The sequence below is a fragment of the Saccharomyces cerevisiae genome, chromosome VII (assembly GCF_000146045.2).
Source record: "Saccharomyces cerevisiae S288C chromosome VII, complete sequence".
Classification (NCBI taxonomy): domain Eukaryota; kingdom Fungi; phylum Ascomycota; class Saccharomycetes; order Saccharomycetales; family Saccharomycetaceae; genus Saccharomyces; species Saccharomyces cerevisiae.
The window spans coordinates 173180-187364 of NC_001139.9; the positions used below are offsets into that span (position 1 = coordinate 173180).

General features: G+C 37.8%; 7 protein-coding genes and 1 non-coding gene across 8 annotated transcripts, besides 2 other annotated features; 4 read left to right on the top strand and 4 right to left on the bottom strand.

Moving 5' to 3' along the window:
* Nucleotides 1-105: 105 nt before the first annotated feature.
* SAE2 (ssDNA endodeoxyribonuclease SAE2) lies at nucleotides 106-1143 on the bottom strand (the record flags this gene model as incomplete). The annotated part of the gene is made up of 1 exon (NM_001181040.1): nucleotides 106-1143. The coding sequence occupies one exon, from the start codon at nucleotides 1141-1143 to the stop codon at nucleotides 106-108; it is 1038 nt and encodes a 345-aa protein (NP_011340.1).
* A 222-nt stretch (nucleotides 1144-1365) lies between these two features.
* BUD13 (Bud13p) lies at nucleotides 1366-2166 on the top strand (the record flags this gene model as incomplete). Its single annotated transcript, NM_001181039.3, has 1 exon — nucleotides 1366-2166. One exon carries the CDS (start codon nucleotides 1366-1368, stop codon nucleotides 2164-2166), a length of 801 nt encoding a protein of 266 aa, NP_011341.3.
* A 181-nt stretch (nucleotides 2167-2347) lies between these two features.
* Nucleotides 2348-6934, bottom strand: XRN1 (chromatin-binding exonuclease XRN1; the record flags this gene model as incomplete). Its single annotated transcript, NM_001181038.1, has 1 exon — nucleotides 2348-6934. The coding sequence occupies one exon, from the start codon at nucleotides 6932-6934 to the stop codon at nucleotides 2348-2350; it is 4587 nt and encodes a 1528-aa protein (NP_011342.1).
* Nucleotides 6935-7520: 586 nt separating this feature from the next.
* NUP49 (FG-nucleoporin NUP49) lies at nucleotides 7521-8939 on the top strand (the record flags this gene model as incomplete). The annotated part of the gene is made up of 1 exon (NM_001181037.1): nucleotides 7521-8939. One exon carries the CDS (start codon nucleotides 7521-7523, stop codon nucleotides 8937-8939), a length of 1419 nt encoding a protein of 472 aa, NP_011343.1.
* A 167-nt stretch (nucleotides 8940-9106) lies between these two features.
* Nucleotides 9107-9228: a regulatory region (One of two upstream open reading frames (uORFs) in 5' untranslated region of ROK1 gene, regulate translation).
* Nucleotides 9112-9150: a regulatory region (One of two upstream open reading frames (uORFs) in 5' untranslated region of ROK1 gene, regulate translation).
* On the top strand, nucleotides 9211-10905 carry ROK1 (RNA-dependent ATPase ROK1; the record flags this gene model as incomplete). Its single annotated transcript, NM_001181036.1, has 1 exon — nucleotides 9211-10905. One exon carries the CDS (start codon nucleotides 9211-9213, stop codon nucleotides 10903-10905), a length of 1695 nt encoding a protein of 564 aa, NP_011344.1.
* A 68-nt stretch (nucleotides 10906-10973) lies between these two features.
* On the bottom strand, nucleotides 10974-12215 carry SPO74 (Spo74p; the record flags this gene model as incomplete). Its single annotated transcript, NM_001181035.3, has 1 exon — nucleotides 10974-12215. The coding sequence occupies one exon, from the start codon at nucleotides 12213-12215 to the stop codon at nucleotides 10974-10976; it is 1242 nt and encodes a 413-aa protein (NP_011345.3).
* A 319-nt stretch (nucleotides 12216-12534) lies between these two features.
* Nucleotides 12535-12607, bottom strand: YNCG0007C. The gene has a single exon. It is a non-coding gene; the product is annotated as a tRNA-Lys (tRNA).
* A 272-nt stretch (nucleotides 12608-12879) lies between these two features.
* On the top strand, nucleotides 12880-14160 carry SUA5 (threonylcarbamoyladenylate synthase; the record flags this gene model as incomplete). Its single annotated transcript, NM_001181034.1, has 1 exon — nucleotides 12880-14160. One exon carries the CDS (start codon nucleotides 12880-12882, stop codon nucleotides 14158-14160), a length of 1281 nt encoding a protein of 426 aa, NP_011346.1.
* Between the last annotated feature and the right edge of the window lie 25 nt (nucleotides 14161-14185).

Below are 14185 nucleotides of genomic sequence, written 5' to 3' on the forward strand. Positions count from 1 at the left end.
TTATTTTTCAGTTTTTCCCATATGCCAACGAGGAAAAAAGCCCTTTCAACCATACCAAAAAAAATGTATTTGAAGTAATGAATAAAGAATGATGATCGCTGGCGTTTAACATCTAGCATATATCTGCAATAATTTATCACTCCAGAAGAAACATCCATCGTCAACAATTTGATTTAATTGTTCTCTTTTGAATACATATTCTCTCTCGTACGGTGGGATCTTGTTATTGCTTGCCATTAAAAACCTATATTTTGTCTTTCTTCTGATGATTTCCTGGGATTTCTTTTTGTCCTCGTTCCCTTCCTGAGTGGAGGGAAAATCCAGTCTTCCAAAACCTGGGGGGGATTTTGATCTATTCCTCAAGTTATCAAACGCAAATTCGTAGTCCGAATTTTGCGATTCTATAACTACTGACAATGATCTGTGTTTAGAATCCTCTGGCTTTCCAACTTGGGCATAAAATCGCTCCAATTTTCTTCTTCCTCTCTTAACCGGGGCGATATCTTCATTTGGTCTAAAGTCTTCGAGAATCCAGGCTCGCTTTGTTAAAGGGTTCGTATTGAAGTCAAACAGGAAATTATCCTTAACATTTTTGTATAAATTTGGCGATGTAGATTCAGGGTTCTCGAGCTCTATTCCCAATAGTTTTCTTGTTTTGTTCTCTTTATCATTATCTTTTTCGTGGATTACAGTATCAGAGCAATCTTCCAAATCGCTTAAGTTGTTGAGGCCATTTAAAGGCGAACTAAACTCCGAAATTTTCCGTTTATGCCTATTAGGTGGCATAGTAACCAGCGGTAACTGCACAGTGTGTTTATTTTCATTACGATAGTGAACCTCTGCTGATTCTTTCTTTATGTCCTCATCAAACTGAGTAAGGATGAAATCTTCAGAATCTTGCTCACCTGGCCCCGCAGACGTCTGAGAGGATTGTTGAGGAGCATTTTTTTCGTGACATAGAATTTCAGCCAGTTTACTGTTAGGTTCTTCGAGAACACATTTATTCCGATTTTGCAGTGCTTGAACACGTTTCGCGATTAAGGTAGTCACGTCATACTGCACATTTAGTAGTTCATCGAGACTGAGCTCCTTGAGAATGGATAAGCTTGACTTTAGATACACATTTTCTTCACCAGTCACCATCTCACATACAAACACCTAATGGCTTACAGCATGGATGGAAATGCAGGTATGTGAACGATAACAATGTTTGCAAACGTAAACAAAAAAGGTATTAAAGCTTAAAAGCTTTTTTTTTGTAGAACGCGCTTAGAAAATGGCATAAAGAAAATGGCTATTTGACTTGATTTTGAAAGTTGTTCTCAAGACTCGAATGGTGGAAGATAACAACAGGACGTTTATTACATGGCATTGCATCAGTATTTATCAGAGACTTATGGGCCCACGAAACCCAAAAATAAGACGAAAAAGAAGAAGAAAGAGTCAAAATCAGACGCTAACTCAGACAAAACTTCTTTGATAGTAAAAGAACGGCTAAGTACACTGCAACAAGAACAGGAGAAGTCAGGAGTTGCTTCATTCAGCAAGTTTGACAAACAAAAAAGCAAGAATATATGGAAGAACCTGGAAACAAACGAGCTTTCCCATGCAATAACACATCCTTCCGCATCGTCAATTACTGGCAACGAAAGCAAGAACGATCTAAAGGAAATCAGGGCTCAAGAGCCACTTGTCACAGTAGCAGACAAATCGAAAACACGAAAAACCATATACAGAGACGCTCAAGGTCACAAGATTCAGGAAGATTCCAAGATAGACGATTCTAGTTTTAGTCGATCTAAATATGAAGATGAGAAAGCCGCGGAAAGAGAGCAATACCTGAAAAATTTGAATATGGGAGACGTGCAAAAGCTTGGAATAAATGTAGATGCACATGATAAGAAGAAAAATCAAACTGCCTCGAGTCTGACGATAGAAGACCCTGCAATAACATTTACACATGACAAAGAAAGAACTGTAAAAACATCTTTACTGGGCCGCAAGCTTTATGATAAGCCAGCACCTGAGAACAGGTTTGCCATTATGCCTGGGTCAAGATGGGACGGTGTCCACAGATCAAATGGCTTTGAAGAAAAATGGTTTGCTAAGCAAAATGAGATCAATGAGAAGAAAGTGCAAAGCTACACCCTACAGGAGGATTATTGAAAATGAGATAATATATAACTATGCGGAAAGCTTTGTGTAAAAAATACCCTTTGACAATCCCCATTTGTTATAAGCTTTTTCTTAACAAGATCAACGATTAAATACAAATACCCCTCTTTATATAGGTCTCAGATATACTATTAAAGTAACCTCGAATATACTTCGTTTTTAGTCGTATGTTCTAAGTAGATTCGTCTTTTTTATTATCACGGTCAGCAGCATTGCTTTGTGACTTTGGCGATTGACATTCAGTAGAGTTTGTGCCAGAAGAAGGTTTAATCTCGCCTTTCCTACTGTTCTTTGTTTCTCCCCCAATAGTTGAACCATTGCTGTGCTGTTTACCATTAATGAATTTTTTCAAATCTTGGCTTTCCTTTTCATTGACAACAATACGACTTCCTTGATCTGAAACATTTGTCATAGGAGGTGGAGGTGGGAAGGAAATCGGTTGTCCAAACCCATGTGGTGCTGGTGGCGGAATAGACATTCCATTCATATTAGGGTAAGGCATCTGGTGAGGGTGTAATGGGTGAAGACCATTAGGATGCGTCATAAAACCTGGGGGAATATTGTACGGCAAACCAACATCTGCAACATCATTCGCTCCAGGAATAGGACCCCCAACCACATTCATTGGGTGAGGTGGAGTTGGGATATTCAAATTACTGCCTATACCATCAGAATATTGATTTGCAACGGCATTGAAAATAGATCCAGCAACAGTTGGATTATCAAGCGGTGCTTTTTCAAAATTGGCCAAATCAACTTGCACGTTTTCACTGCTTTTCTGAGCTGGTCTTTTTAACAAAACTTTCTTTGCGGGTTTGGAATCTTTTTGCGATCCCATGCTCTTGTTGTCTACACTTTCAGAATTCTTTTCATTGGTATCCTTTTTGATAAAATTCAATAAATCATGTGCCCTTTCTTTTCTCAGTTTTTCTTCAGATTGTTGCTTTGAAGGAGTCTTGTGAGCAGTTTTGGTATTATTGTTCCTATTGTTAGATTGCTTTTTCTTTTCCAAAGCCTTTTTGGAAGCCTTGGAGTGATAAATGAACTGCCTGTTAGTAATATTCAATAAGAAAGAGGCATCAAGCCCTAAGCCTCTATTCGTGCGCAACCTGCCGCCAAAATTATTACCGGCCACGATTTCATGATCAAATAAGACCTGAATTGATAATGATGAACTGAGAGTAGTATAGCCAACAACTGTACCCTTTGAGAAAATTGGTACCTTACCAGAATCTTGGATATAAACAACACGGTCACCCAAATCGAACTTTTGACTACGTAAGAGTGCAAATGATGATCTTGGATTCAAAACAGCCTCACGAGGAACTTTGGCTAACTGTTTTCTTTCATGACCTTCGATGTTAGCTGCGTATTTCATGATATGATCTTCCACGGCAGCAATCGATGTCTTAGTTAAGGAGTCAGACTCCAAAGATACCGCGATAAACTTCGATGAGACATACTTTAGCCATTGTTTGATACCATCTAATAAATTCATGGCATCCTTAGTGGAAGTATCGGGGAAAAGATCTTCCAAAACTGGGATATCATTACCTACCTTGGACAACCTGAAAAAAAAATCTGGGAAAGTTTGTCTATACTCTTTCAGTAAATTTAGAGTTAAATTTGAGTATTCCCAGCCCCTAGGGTTCCTCCTCGCGTAACCTAAAACCTTTTGGTGTCTAGCTTCGAACTTAACCGGGATACCAACATTGATATGCTTCCCAGTAGCGTCAGTAATCATGAACTTGGAAGTAATCTTAGACAAAAACAAGGGGTGTAAGTGCATGTTCTTGGACACAATATAAGACGGATAATATTTAACGGCTTGATGATCCATTTGTAACCTTTCTTTGCCGATGGTGGGCTCACTATCCAAAAACTTCTTTTCTACAGTAATTTTTAGTCTGCGGTCACTGCTGTAACCGTCAATAGTAGTTTCACCACCATAGGCATAATCACCTAAGAAAATAACTTTTGAATTCAATGGAAATTCCTCTTCAATAGGAATGGGTCCTCTTTCTTTATATCTTTCATCCTCGTTGACAACAGATTCAACAACCAGTTGCAATGGATAGTAATCTGGGGTAGGGCTAAAGGTCTTAATATAACCACCATCAGAGTCTCTCACCAAACCAGTCACTGGAAAGACGGTAGCAATGGCTTCCATAGGTCCTATTTTAACAGCTTTCTGTTTAGCATACATCCTTAGCATTGAATTCTTCAAACTATTGAAAAGTTTTTTGTCCTGGGTTTCCGCAGGCTTCGTTATGAATCCGAACTTTTTCTTATCATTGGACTCCTGATATTCATAGATAGTCTTACCATCCGTTAAAGAGACCAATTTGGATTCTCTTAAATATGGCCATCTTGTATAAATCACTTTGTTTAAATGCCTCTTGGAAAAGTCCTCCAAAGTAACATTATTCGTTTTGTATATGTCAGTTATTTGTAAGACCATTGATTGTTGTTTAGAAGGTTGTTGGAAAACCATTGTCTCATTGTACTCCAGTGAACTAGTAAATGGTAAAGACAATAACGTGGGGAAACCCGCCAGCATTTCGGCACCGAGTTTAGCATTAGGTAATAAACCATACCGAATCTCGGAGCTGTCCAATGGGATGGTGATGTACTCTTTTTCGACACAATGATTGTGTTCAATATCAGAAAAAATGCCGCCCAACGGACTCTTATAAAGGTTATCAACTTGAGGATTAAAGGAATATATCAAGTCCTTGCCAAATTGATTTCTCGTTTTTTCTTCAGGTGATAACTTGCGCAAATAAGGTTGCATAGCCTCAATCAACCTTTTTTCATCTACAAACGATATCAAAACCACAGCTTCCCAATCAGCTGTCTTGCCGTTTTTATCAAGTTGAACCTCAGCGGGATAGAAATCGTGGATTGGCGACTGTTCATCGTACATTAATGGCCTAAAGGCGGGAGGTATCAGATTTTTGGACCTTTCCGGTAAAACTGCCATTAGTTGCTGGAATGGAGTAAATGGTTTGCTCAAATCAAATTCAATGTCTTGATCTAAACCCTTGGCTAAGTCGGAGATTCTTGGTGCATAATGGTGCGGATAGTACCACGACCAAGATGGACATCCTCTATAATAATAATATAGAACCCATTGTAAACCTTCAACGTAGTCTTTAGCAAGATCTCTCACTTTTTCTTCACTGTCTGTCGTAAATTTTAACTTGTCGTGATAATACTCATGCTTCCAACGTTCAAACCTTTCATTATAAATCGTTTTTTCAGTTTCCAATTCTTCTTTGTCCTCCACGATGATAGCATTTTGATATTTTTTTATTGTTTTCCTGATAGAATTAACACGATTTTGAAATTCTTCTTCTGTTTCATCAGGATTAATAGAATCAAGATCCATTTTTAGCGAATAACTACCTTTGGATTTGGAATGCGTTATAAAAAGACCCAAATCAAAAGCGAATTCTTTTAAAAATTCTAAATGATCTTTCATGTCTAAGTCCTTAGGTAACTCTAAAGTTGGAATTTCTTCATCTGGTAAATCAGGCGATAATTTTTCCTGTAATTGCTCCATCAACCATGGTTTTATACTTCCAATTAATTTCTTCTGTTGTTTTACCAGTAATTTTTTACCAACCCTCTGTCTTTTCCTTTCACCCTCCAAAGAAATATTCTCTAATTGCTTGTTGAACCACTCAACGTCTATATCATCCTTTTCGAAATTTAATAACTCAAATTGAGACAGATAATTTAACCAGACACCTAATCTCTTTAAATTTATTTTACCATGTTCATTAATGTAGCCATCAGTATGTAAAAGAGCTTCTTTGAACGTTTGTAACAAAACGGGAAATGCTCCTTTGTTAAGGTGCAAATCTGGCAAATTGGGCAAGAAATCATTACCAATGACGAACATGACAAGAATAAAATCATCCAAAATACGTTCAAAATTGTATTCAAATTGCATTTCATCGGCAATTTCTTTGAATTCCAACTCCATGTATTCTCTTAATAAAGAAAGATGTAATAAGTAGAAATTTTGATGTTCAAGCGATTTTTTTTCACTATTTCTTCTACCAAATGTCACTTCTTCTCTCAATAACGCAAAATGTGGCCCATGAGTAGACAAACCCAGCATAATCAAATCTGCGTCAAGACCGTAAATACAATGTCTCGTATTCTGGTTGAAATCCTTTTGGGATTTTAAATGCCTTATAAAGTTCATGATCTTGTGTTCACCTTCACCTGGAACTTCATGGCCAGAAAATATGATTTGCACTTCCCTCCATTTGGAATCGTTAGAAATCTTGTCGTGAATAAAATATTGTAAGTTTTTGGTCAATTTGGCCATAAACTCCGTACCTGGAGTAATAGAATTCGAATCAAATGGCTCACCCTTAGGAATCTCGTCACCATTCTCAATAGCCTTCTTCAAGGCTTTTTCTGCATCCATAGCGGTTCTGAATCTACGAGCTCTTTGTTGATTCATCTTGGCACGAGGGGCCACACCATCAATAGCCATGTAGAAAATCTTCTTGGGCTTGATTGTTTGAAAAAGGTGATCGATATACGTACAGATTTTTGCAAAAACCTCTTCTTCAGTTAATCGCTTGGTTACATCATCGTCGTTACCATGCGTACAATTATGTAAAATCGAATTCATATCCAGGTATAAGTTATCAAACTCAGGAATCTGTGTTCCCTCAATAAGCTGTAAAATCATGGGCCATCTTTCTGAGATGTACCTGAAAAATTTTGGAATACCCATACCGTACTGATATATATTTGTTGCTGCTGTTGTTACAAGTGTTGATTTTTTTTCTCCTTATAGTACACGAATCGTCCTAGGATTAGTCAATTGCTTATTGTGAACCCGATTATAAGTACGGAAGAAGACAGTATCCTTTAGAAAATAAACTATTAACAGGAACGGAAATAAAAGGCAGAGAGAAAATAATAAAAGAATCGGTTCGCTTGTGCGAACGCCAAACAGATTTTATAATAACGGAAGAGCTGCTGAAAAAAAAAGCAAGCTGCAACTGTTATATTTGCGTAGATAAACTTTACAACCGGTAATTGGAAGTCGTAAGTACTTAGTTTGACGTTTTCAGTACTCGTTAAACTACTCCTTAAATTGCTTTCTAACCTCTTCTTGTTTGTCTCTGTTGTTACTTGCTCTGCGGTGGCGAAAAGACGAGCAAAGGAGGTTGTATATATCACTCAACACGGAATGTATTACAGCTTTCTCAAATAAATGTAGTTGAAAAAGACCATTAATCGTGAGAATAGTTACTGATCAGGTGATGAGACGATAAAAACAGTAATTGAGAGGGTTTTCACGGGTAGTGGGCACAATGTTTGGATTAAATAAAGCATCTTCGACACCTGCAGGTGGGCTCTTTGGTCAGGCCAGCGGAGCTAGCACTGGAAACGCGAATACTGGGTTTTCGTTTGGTGGGACTCAAACTGGACAAAACACCGGCCCAAGTACAGGTGGACTATTTGGCGCTAAACCAGCCGGATCTACAGGAGGATTAGGTGCATCATTTGGTCAGCAGCAACAACAATCTCAGACAAATGCATTTGGAGGAAGCGCCACCACCGGAGGGGGCCTTTTCGGTAACAAACCTAACAATACGGCGAACACTGGGGGCGGGTTATTTGGCGCTAATTCGAACAGTAATTCTGGCAGTTTGTTTGGTTCCAACAATGCACAGACGAGTCGTGGTTTGTTTGGTAATAATAACACTAATAATATCAATAATAGTAGTAGTGGCATGAATAATGCAAGCGCTGGACTATTTGGCTCTAAACCTGCAGGAGGCACTTCTTTGTTCGGTAATACAAGCACCTCTTCGGCCCCTGCGCAGAACCAGGGCATGTTTGGTGCAAAACCAGCTGGTACATCTCTATTCGGCAATAATGCAGGTAATACGACCACTGGTGGAGGGTTATTTGGCTCCAAACCGACAGGAGCAACGTCTTTGTTTGGTTCATCAAATAACAACAACAATAACAATAATAGTAACAACATCATGAGTGCGTCAGGCGGGCTATTTGGTAATCAGCAGCAGCAACTGCAGCAACAACCACAAATGCAGTGCGCATTGCAAAATCTATCTCAGCTCCCTATTACCCCAATGACACGGATTTCCGAATTACCACCTCAAATACGTCAAGAAATTGAACAACTAGATCAATATATTCAAAAACAAGTGCAGATCTCGCACCATTTGAAGGCCGATACAATCGATCATGATGAATTGATAGATTCCATTCCTCGTGATGTTGCATACCTACTGAAGTCAGAATCTGCAACAAGTCAATATTTAAAGCAAGATTTGAAGAAAATATCCTCATTTAAATCGCTAATCGATGAGGACCTTCTAGACACGCAAACTTTTTCGGTGCTCTTACAGCAACTATTAACTCCGGGAAGCAAAATTTCTTCTAATGACTTAGACAAATTCTTTCAAAAGAAAATTCATCTCTACGAGAAGAAGTTAGAGGATTACTGCCGTATTCTCTCTGATATAGAAACTGCGGTAAATGGCATTGATACAGATTTATTTGGCGCCCCAAATAACCCTAATTCTACAGCTATCACAGCAGATCTAGGTTCATCCGAAGCAGAGAACCTACTGCAGTTGAAGACAGGCTTAGCTGCCATAGTCTCTACTGTCATTGAGGAATTCACACTGTTTATGGATATCGCTGAGAGAATCGCCGTGTTACATCAAAAAACGAAAACACTGGCATCATTGAGCATATGAGTAAATCGCCCTGAAAGTTTATATAGTGCGTATAACAAGTACAAATGTCTTGTACAAATGTAATTTATACTAAATGCAATAGAATATAACATCAATCACAGTTTTTCAGTCACCATAATGGCGTCTTAGAGGCCGAACTAACTTTTCTTCGTGAAAAATTTTTTGCGATGAGATGGGAAGGAAAAAAAGTAATATTGACATCTTCAATTGAGAGATATTACCTGCAAAAAGGTACATACGATAGTAGAAGTTATCGAACAGGCAAGCCACCATGGATATTTTTAGAGTATTAACTAGAGGAGCTTCCGTGAAGAAAGAGTCAGGCCCAAAGGCTAAGGCAGCAGATTACAGCGTTATAAATGGAAATGATGAGAATCATAAGGAAGATAATAATGAAAGCCAGATCGTGAAAGAACTTGATTTCTTTCGAAACAAGAGAATCATTAGCAAGGTAGAGGATGATAGAGAGAAGACAACCGAAAACGATTCTCCAAACAAAGAGGAGAAGAGCGGCAATGATGATGGTCTGATAAAACCAGTGATTACCAATACCGTTGAGGCATCCGCGTTGAGAAAATCATATAAGGGAAACGTGTCGGGTATAGATATACCACTTCCAATAGGTTCGTTTGAAGATTTAATTTCAAGGTTTTCATTCGATAAGCGTTTACTGAATAACTTGATTGAAAACGGGTTTACTGAGCCTACCCCAATTCAATGTGAATGTATTCCTGTTGCTTTGAATAATAGAGACGTTTTGGCATGTGGTCCCACAGGGTCTGGTAAGACGTTAGCATTCTTAATTCCGCTGGTTCAGCAGATTATTGATGACAAGCAAACTGCAGGGTTGAAAGGGTTAATCATTTCGCCTACAAAGGAATTAGCGAACCAAATTTTTATTGAATGTTTTAAGCTATCTTACAAGATATTTTTGGAGAAAAAAAGGCCTCTGCAAGTTGCACTCTTATCTAAATCTTTAGGCGCTAAATTGAAAAACAAGGTAGTTAGTGATAAGAAATATGATATAATCATTTCTACCCCATTAAGACTAATCGATGTTGTGAAAAACGAAGCTCTCGATCTCTCCAAAGTTAAGCATTTGATATTTGATGAAGCTGATAAATTGTTTGACAAAACATTCGTTGAACAGAGTGACGATATTTTGAGCGCCTGTAGAGAGCCATCGTTGCGTAAAGCGATGTTTTCTGCGACCATTCCATCCAATGTAGAAGAGATTGCACAAAGTATAATGATGGATCCTGTTAGAGTTATTATTGGCCACAAGGAAGCAGCAAATACAAATATTGAACAAAAATTAATATTTTGTGGTAATGAAGAGGGTAAACTAATTGCTATTAGACAACTCGTTCAAGAGGGTGAGTTCAAGCCACCGATCATAATATTTTTAGAGTCTATTACAAGAGCAAAAGCGTTATATCATGAATTGATGTACGATAGGATTAACGTAGATGTGATTCATGCAGAAAGAACAGCCTTACAAAGAGACAGGATTATTGAACGATTTAAAACTGGTGAATTATGGTGTTTGATCTGTACCGACGTTTTAGCTCGTGGTATTGACTTCAAAGGTGTCAATCTGGTCATCAATTATGACGTTCCAGGATCGTCTCAGGCTTATGTTCACAGAATTGGTAGAACAGGTAGAGGTGGGCGGTCAGGTAAAGCTATCACATTCTATACTAAACAAGACTCAGTAGCTATTAAACCAATAATAAATGTCATGAAACAAAGTGGTTGTGAAGTATCTGAGTGGATGGATAAAATGGCTAAAATGACCAGAAAGGAGAAAGAAAGTATAAAAAACGGTAAAGCGCATAAAGAAAGAAAGCAGATTACTACTGTGCCTAAGATGGATAAGGCCAAAAGAAGACGTCAACAAGAAATGATTGCAGCATCCAAAAGAAGAAAAAATGAAGAACTTTCAAAAAAACATTTCTCGAAATAATATAAACAAACGTGCGTATGCAAGACATGTATATATGATTAGTAGTTTTTTTTATTTACTTTCATTGATCAATTACGTGACCAGCTATACATTTCTTCATTACTTCTTCTGGGCATTCTATTTAAATCGATATTTCCAAACGACTTTGTCATTGCTGCATAACCCTTTTGATAACTATCGTTTAACCCCACACCTCTGTAAGATTTCGATTCCACTCCATTATGTATATTTCTTCCAGAGTTAAAATGCTGCTTGTAATCTGAATTTTTTCTCTGGAATAGAAGTTCATTTTGATTTTCAAATGACATAAAAGGTTTTGTTTGATGTATATTGTTAGGGTGGAAAAAATAGGGTGTTCCACCAGTTATGGAGTTTTGTAGTTCTGCTTTTTCTCCCCAAAAATTTGATGTATTGGACGTGAAATCATAGGTTTCCTCGAAAGACTTTCCGTTTCTTTTCAATCCTAATGGGGGAGAAGGGCGGTTATCTATTGGCAAAAGTGGATTTCTAAAATCCCTAATGGAAGGTAAATTTTGACTTTCAGGTTGATTGGAGAATCTACGAACTGCTAGCTCTCTATTTAGCAAAGAGTTTTCTTGCATATGAAAGAAGTTTAAATCATTCAAAAGTTCCCCCAAAATTTTGAGCTCATATTCTTCATCCAAGTCAATATCTCTGTATTCCAAGAATTTCTTTTGCATTTGAACTGCGTCGTCAAAAAATGGAACACTTGACAAGCAAATGTCAATCTCTTTTTTAATGTATGTAAGCAAGTTGGTTTTTAGAAAACTCACCTCTAATTGTGTTTTGGTAAACGCTGTTGTGGCAGCTGAATACTCGGTTGGAGCTGAATTTGGCCTCTGTCCCTTGTATGGTGAAGTGGAAATATTCAATTCCATGACCGGTTCCTTTATTTCTTCTAATCCGCTTGTAAAATGAAAGGGCTGCATGTGTTTAGTTTTGTAACCTTCTGTATTACACCAAAAACTTTCCCAATTTTTAAATTGACACTCTTTCAAGCTTGGACTAGAGTCCGGAGCCAGTTTTAAGCCATCATTAAAATCGTCCGTGTGTTCAGATCTTTCGTGTATATCTTTATTTTCATGGAATATGTTGCTTGCAGTCCCCATTTTAGATGACTTTTCTTCATCTTTTTGGGACTTCTGTTTTACTGGACTATTTCTTTTACTTTCCTTACTAGTATTGCCATCTTCTTGAGAATCCATGTTAGGATACGCAGGCAAATCTGAATGGATGTTATTTGGAAAGTTTTCCTTTTCTAATCCATTTAAAAGAGTGCCAGCTCCCATCACTCAACCAATTCAGCTCTTTCCTTGCCAATACAACATAACCGGGAAGAGTTTCAAGTTTGACTTCCAACTAAATACCTAATGTTTTATTGTTGTTATTTATATTTCTTGTGACACAAAAGAGAACATTGATGTCATTTGAGCCTTATCGTTGGAAAGGATAAATAAGCGGTTTAAAAGGATAAAAGAAGCGCAAGCAACAAATCTCAACACAAGTGTAAACCATATGAATGGGGTTAAATGCCTTCTTCTTTGAGATATAAAAAGGAAGTAGAATTTAATATATTAGACATTTTTTTGATTTGAGCCTAAAAAAGATAGCCCTGTAGGGGGCTCGAACCCCTAACCTTATGATTAAGAGTCATACGCGCTACCGATTGCGCCAACAAGGCTATTTCGTTGAAAAATTCAGGCTTCAAAATTATTATATGTATCAAAAATATTTTTTTGAGAAATTTCAAATCATTATCTACGCTAGCCTTACTATTTTTTCACCCAGAAGATAGTAACCTCATCGCACATACCTATTGAAGCTGATAATATTTGAAGCGAGAGCTTTATTCTTCTCCTCAAATTTTTTTTTTCTTCTGCGCTGTTAACTTACCACTAAACCTGTTTCCATTTTTAATGGTAGTCCTGTTTATTATTCCATTTTTAGAATTGTATGTACCTTGGACGACATTTTTTGGCAATGACATCGAAAGCACTGTTTGATACCAAGATCTTAAAAGTTAACCCGCTATCAATCATTTTCTCCCCTGATGCGCATATAGATGGTTCCTTACCAACGATAACAGATCCTGAAACGGAAGCAGCGCTAGTTGAAGCGGCGAGGATAATAAGAGATACAGATGAGACTGTGGCTTTTCCAACCGAAACTGTTTATGGTCTTGGAGGTTCTGCTTTAAATGATAATTCAGTGCTTAGTATATACAGGGCCAAAAATAGGCCTAGTGACAATCCTTTGATTACACATGTTTCATCCATTGATCAACTTAACAGAAAGGTCTTTAATCAACCGCATCTATCAGGTACATCCTTGTTTGATAACATACCCTCAATCTATCGCCCATTAATTTCAAGCCTTTGGCCTGGCCCATTAACAATTCTTTTGCCAGTTCCATCTTCAGAGCATAGTGCATTATCAAAGTTAACGACCGCAGATCAGCCTACGTTTGCGGTACGCATACCCGCTAATCCAGTGGCTAGAGCACTGATTGCCCTGAGCGATACACCAATAGCTGCTCCTTCAGCGAATGCGTCTACTAGGCCATCTCCTACTTTAGCGTCTCATGTTTATCATGATCTAAAGGATAAAATTCCCATAATTCTTGATGGCGGAGCGTGCAAGGTTGGTGTAGAAAGTACTGTTGTTGATGGGTTATGTAATCCTCCTACGCTACTGCGACCTGGCGGTTTTACATATGAAGAAATTGTTAAATTGGGTGGTGAAGCTTGGTCTCTTTGTAAAGTTGAGAATAAGAAAACAGTTGAAAAGGGCGAAAAGGTAAGAACGCCTGGTATGAAGTATAGACACTATTCCCCTTCAGCTAAAGTTGTTTTACTAGTTCCTCATTGCGAAGGCGATGGCATTCTTAAGGGCGTTGATAGGATGGAAAGATTAAAGAGGTTAATCGAAACGGAATTAAAAGCCAACAGTAATATAAAAAAAATTGCGATTTTAACTTCCCTAAAATTACGTGATTCCGACTTACAATCTAAGATCTTTAATGAACCCGATTTTTCTTCGAAAACTTTCATCATCGAAAGACTTGGCCAATCTGGTGAAGAAATACAGACTAACTTGTTTGCAGCTTTAAGAAAAGTGGATGAAAATGATAAAGTAGACCTAATATTTGTCGAAGGTATAAATGAGGAAGGAGAAGGATTAGCTGTTATGAACAGATTGCGAAAGGCGGCTGCAAATAATTGTATACAGTTTTAAATAAAACTGTGATTAACTTTTGAAA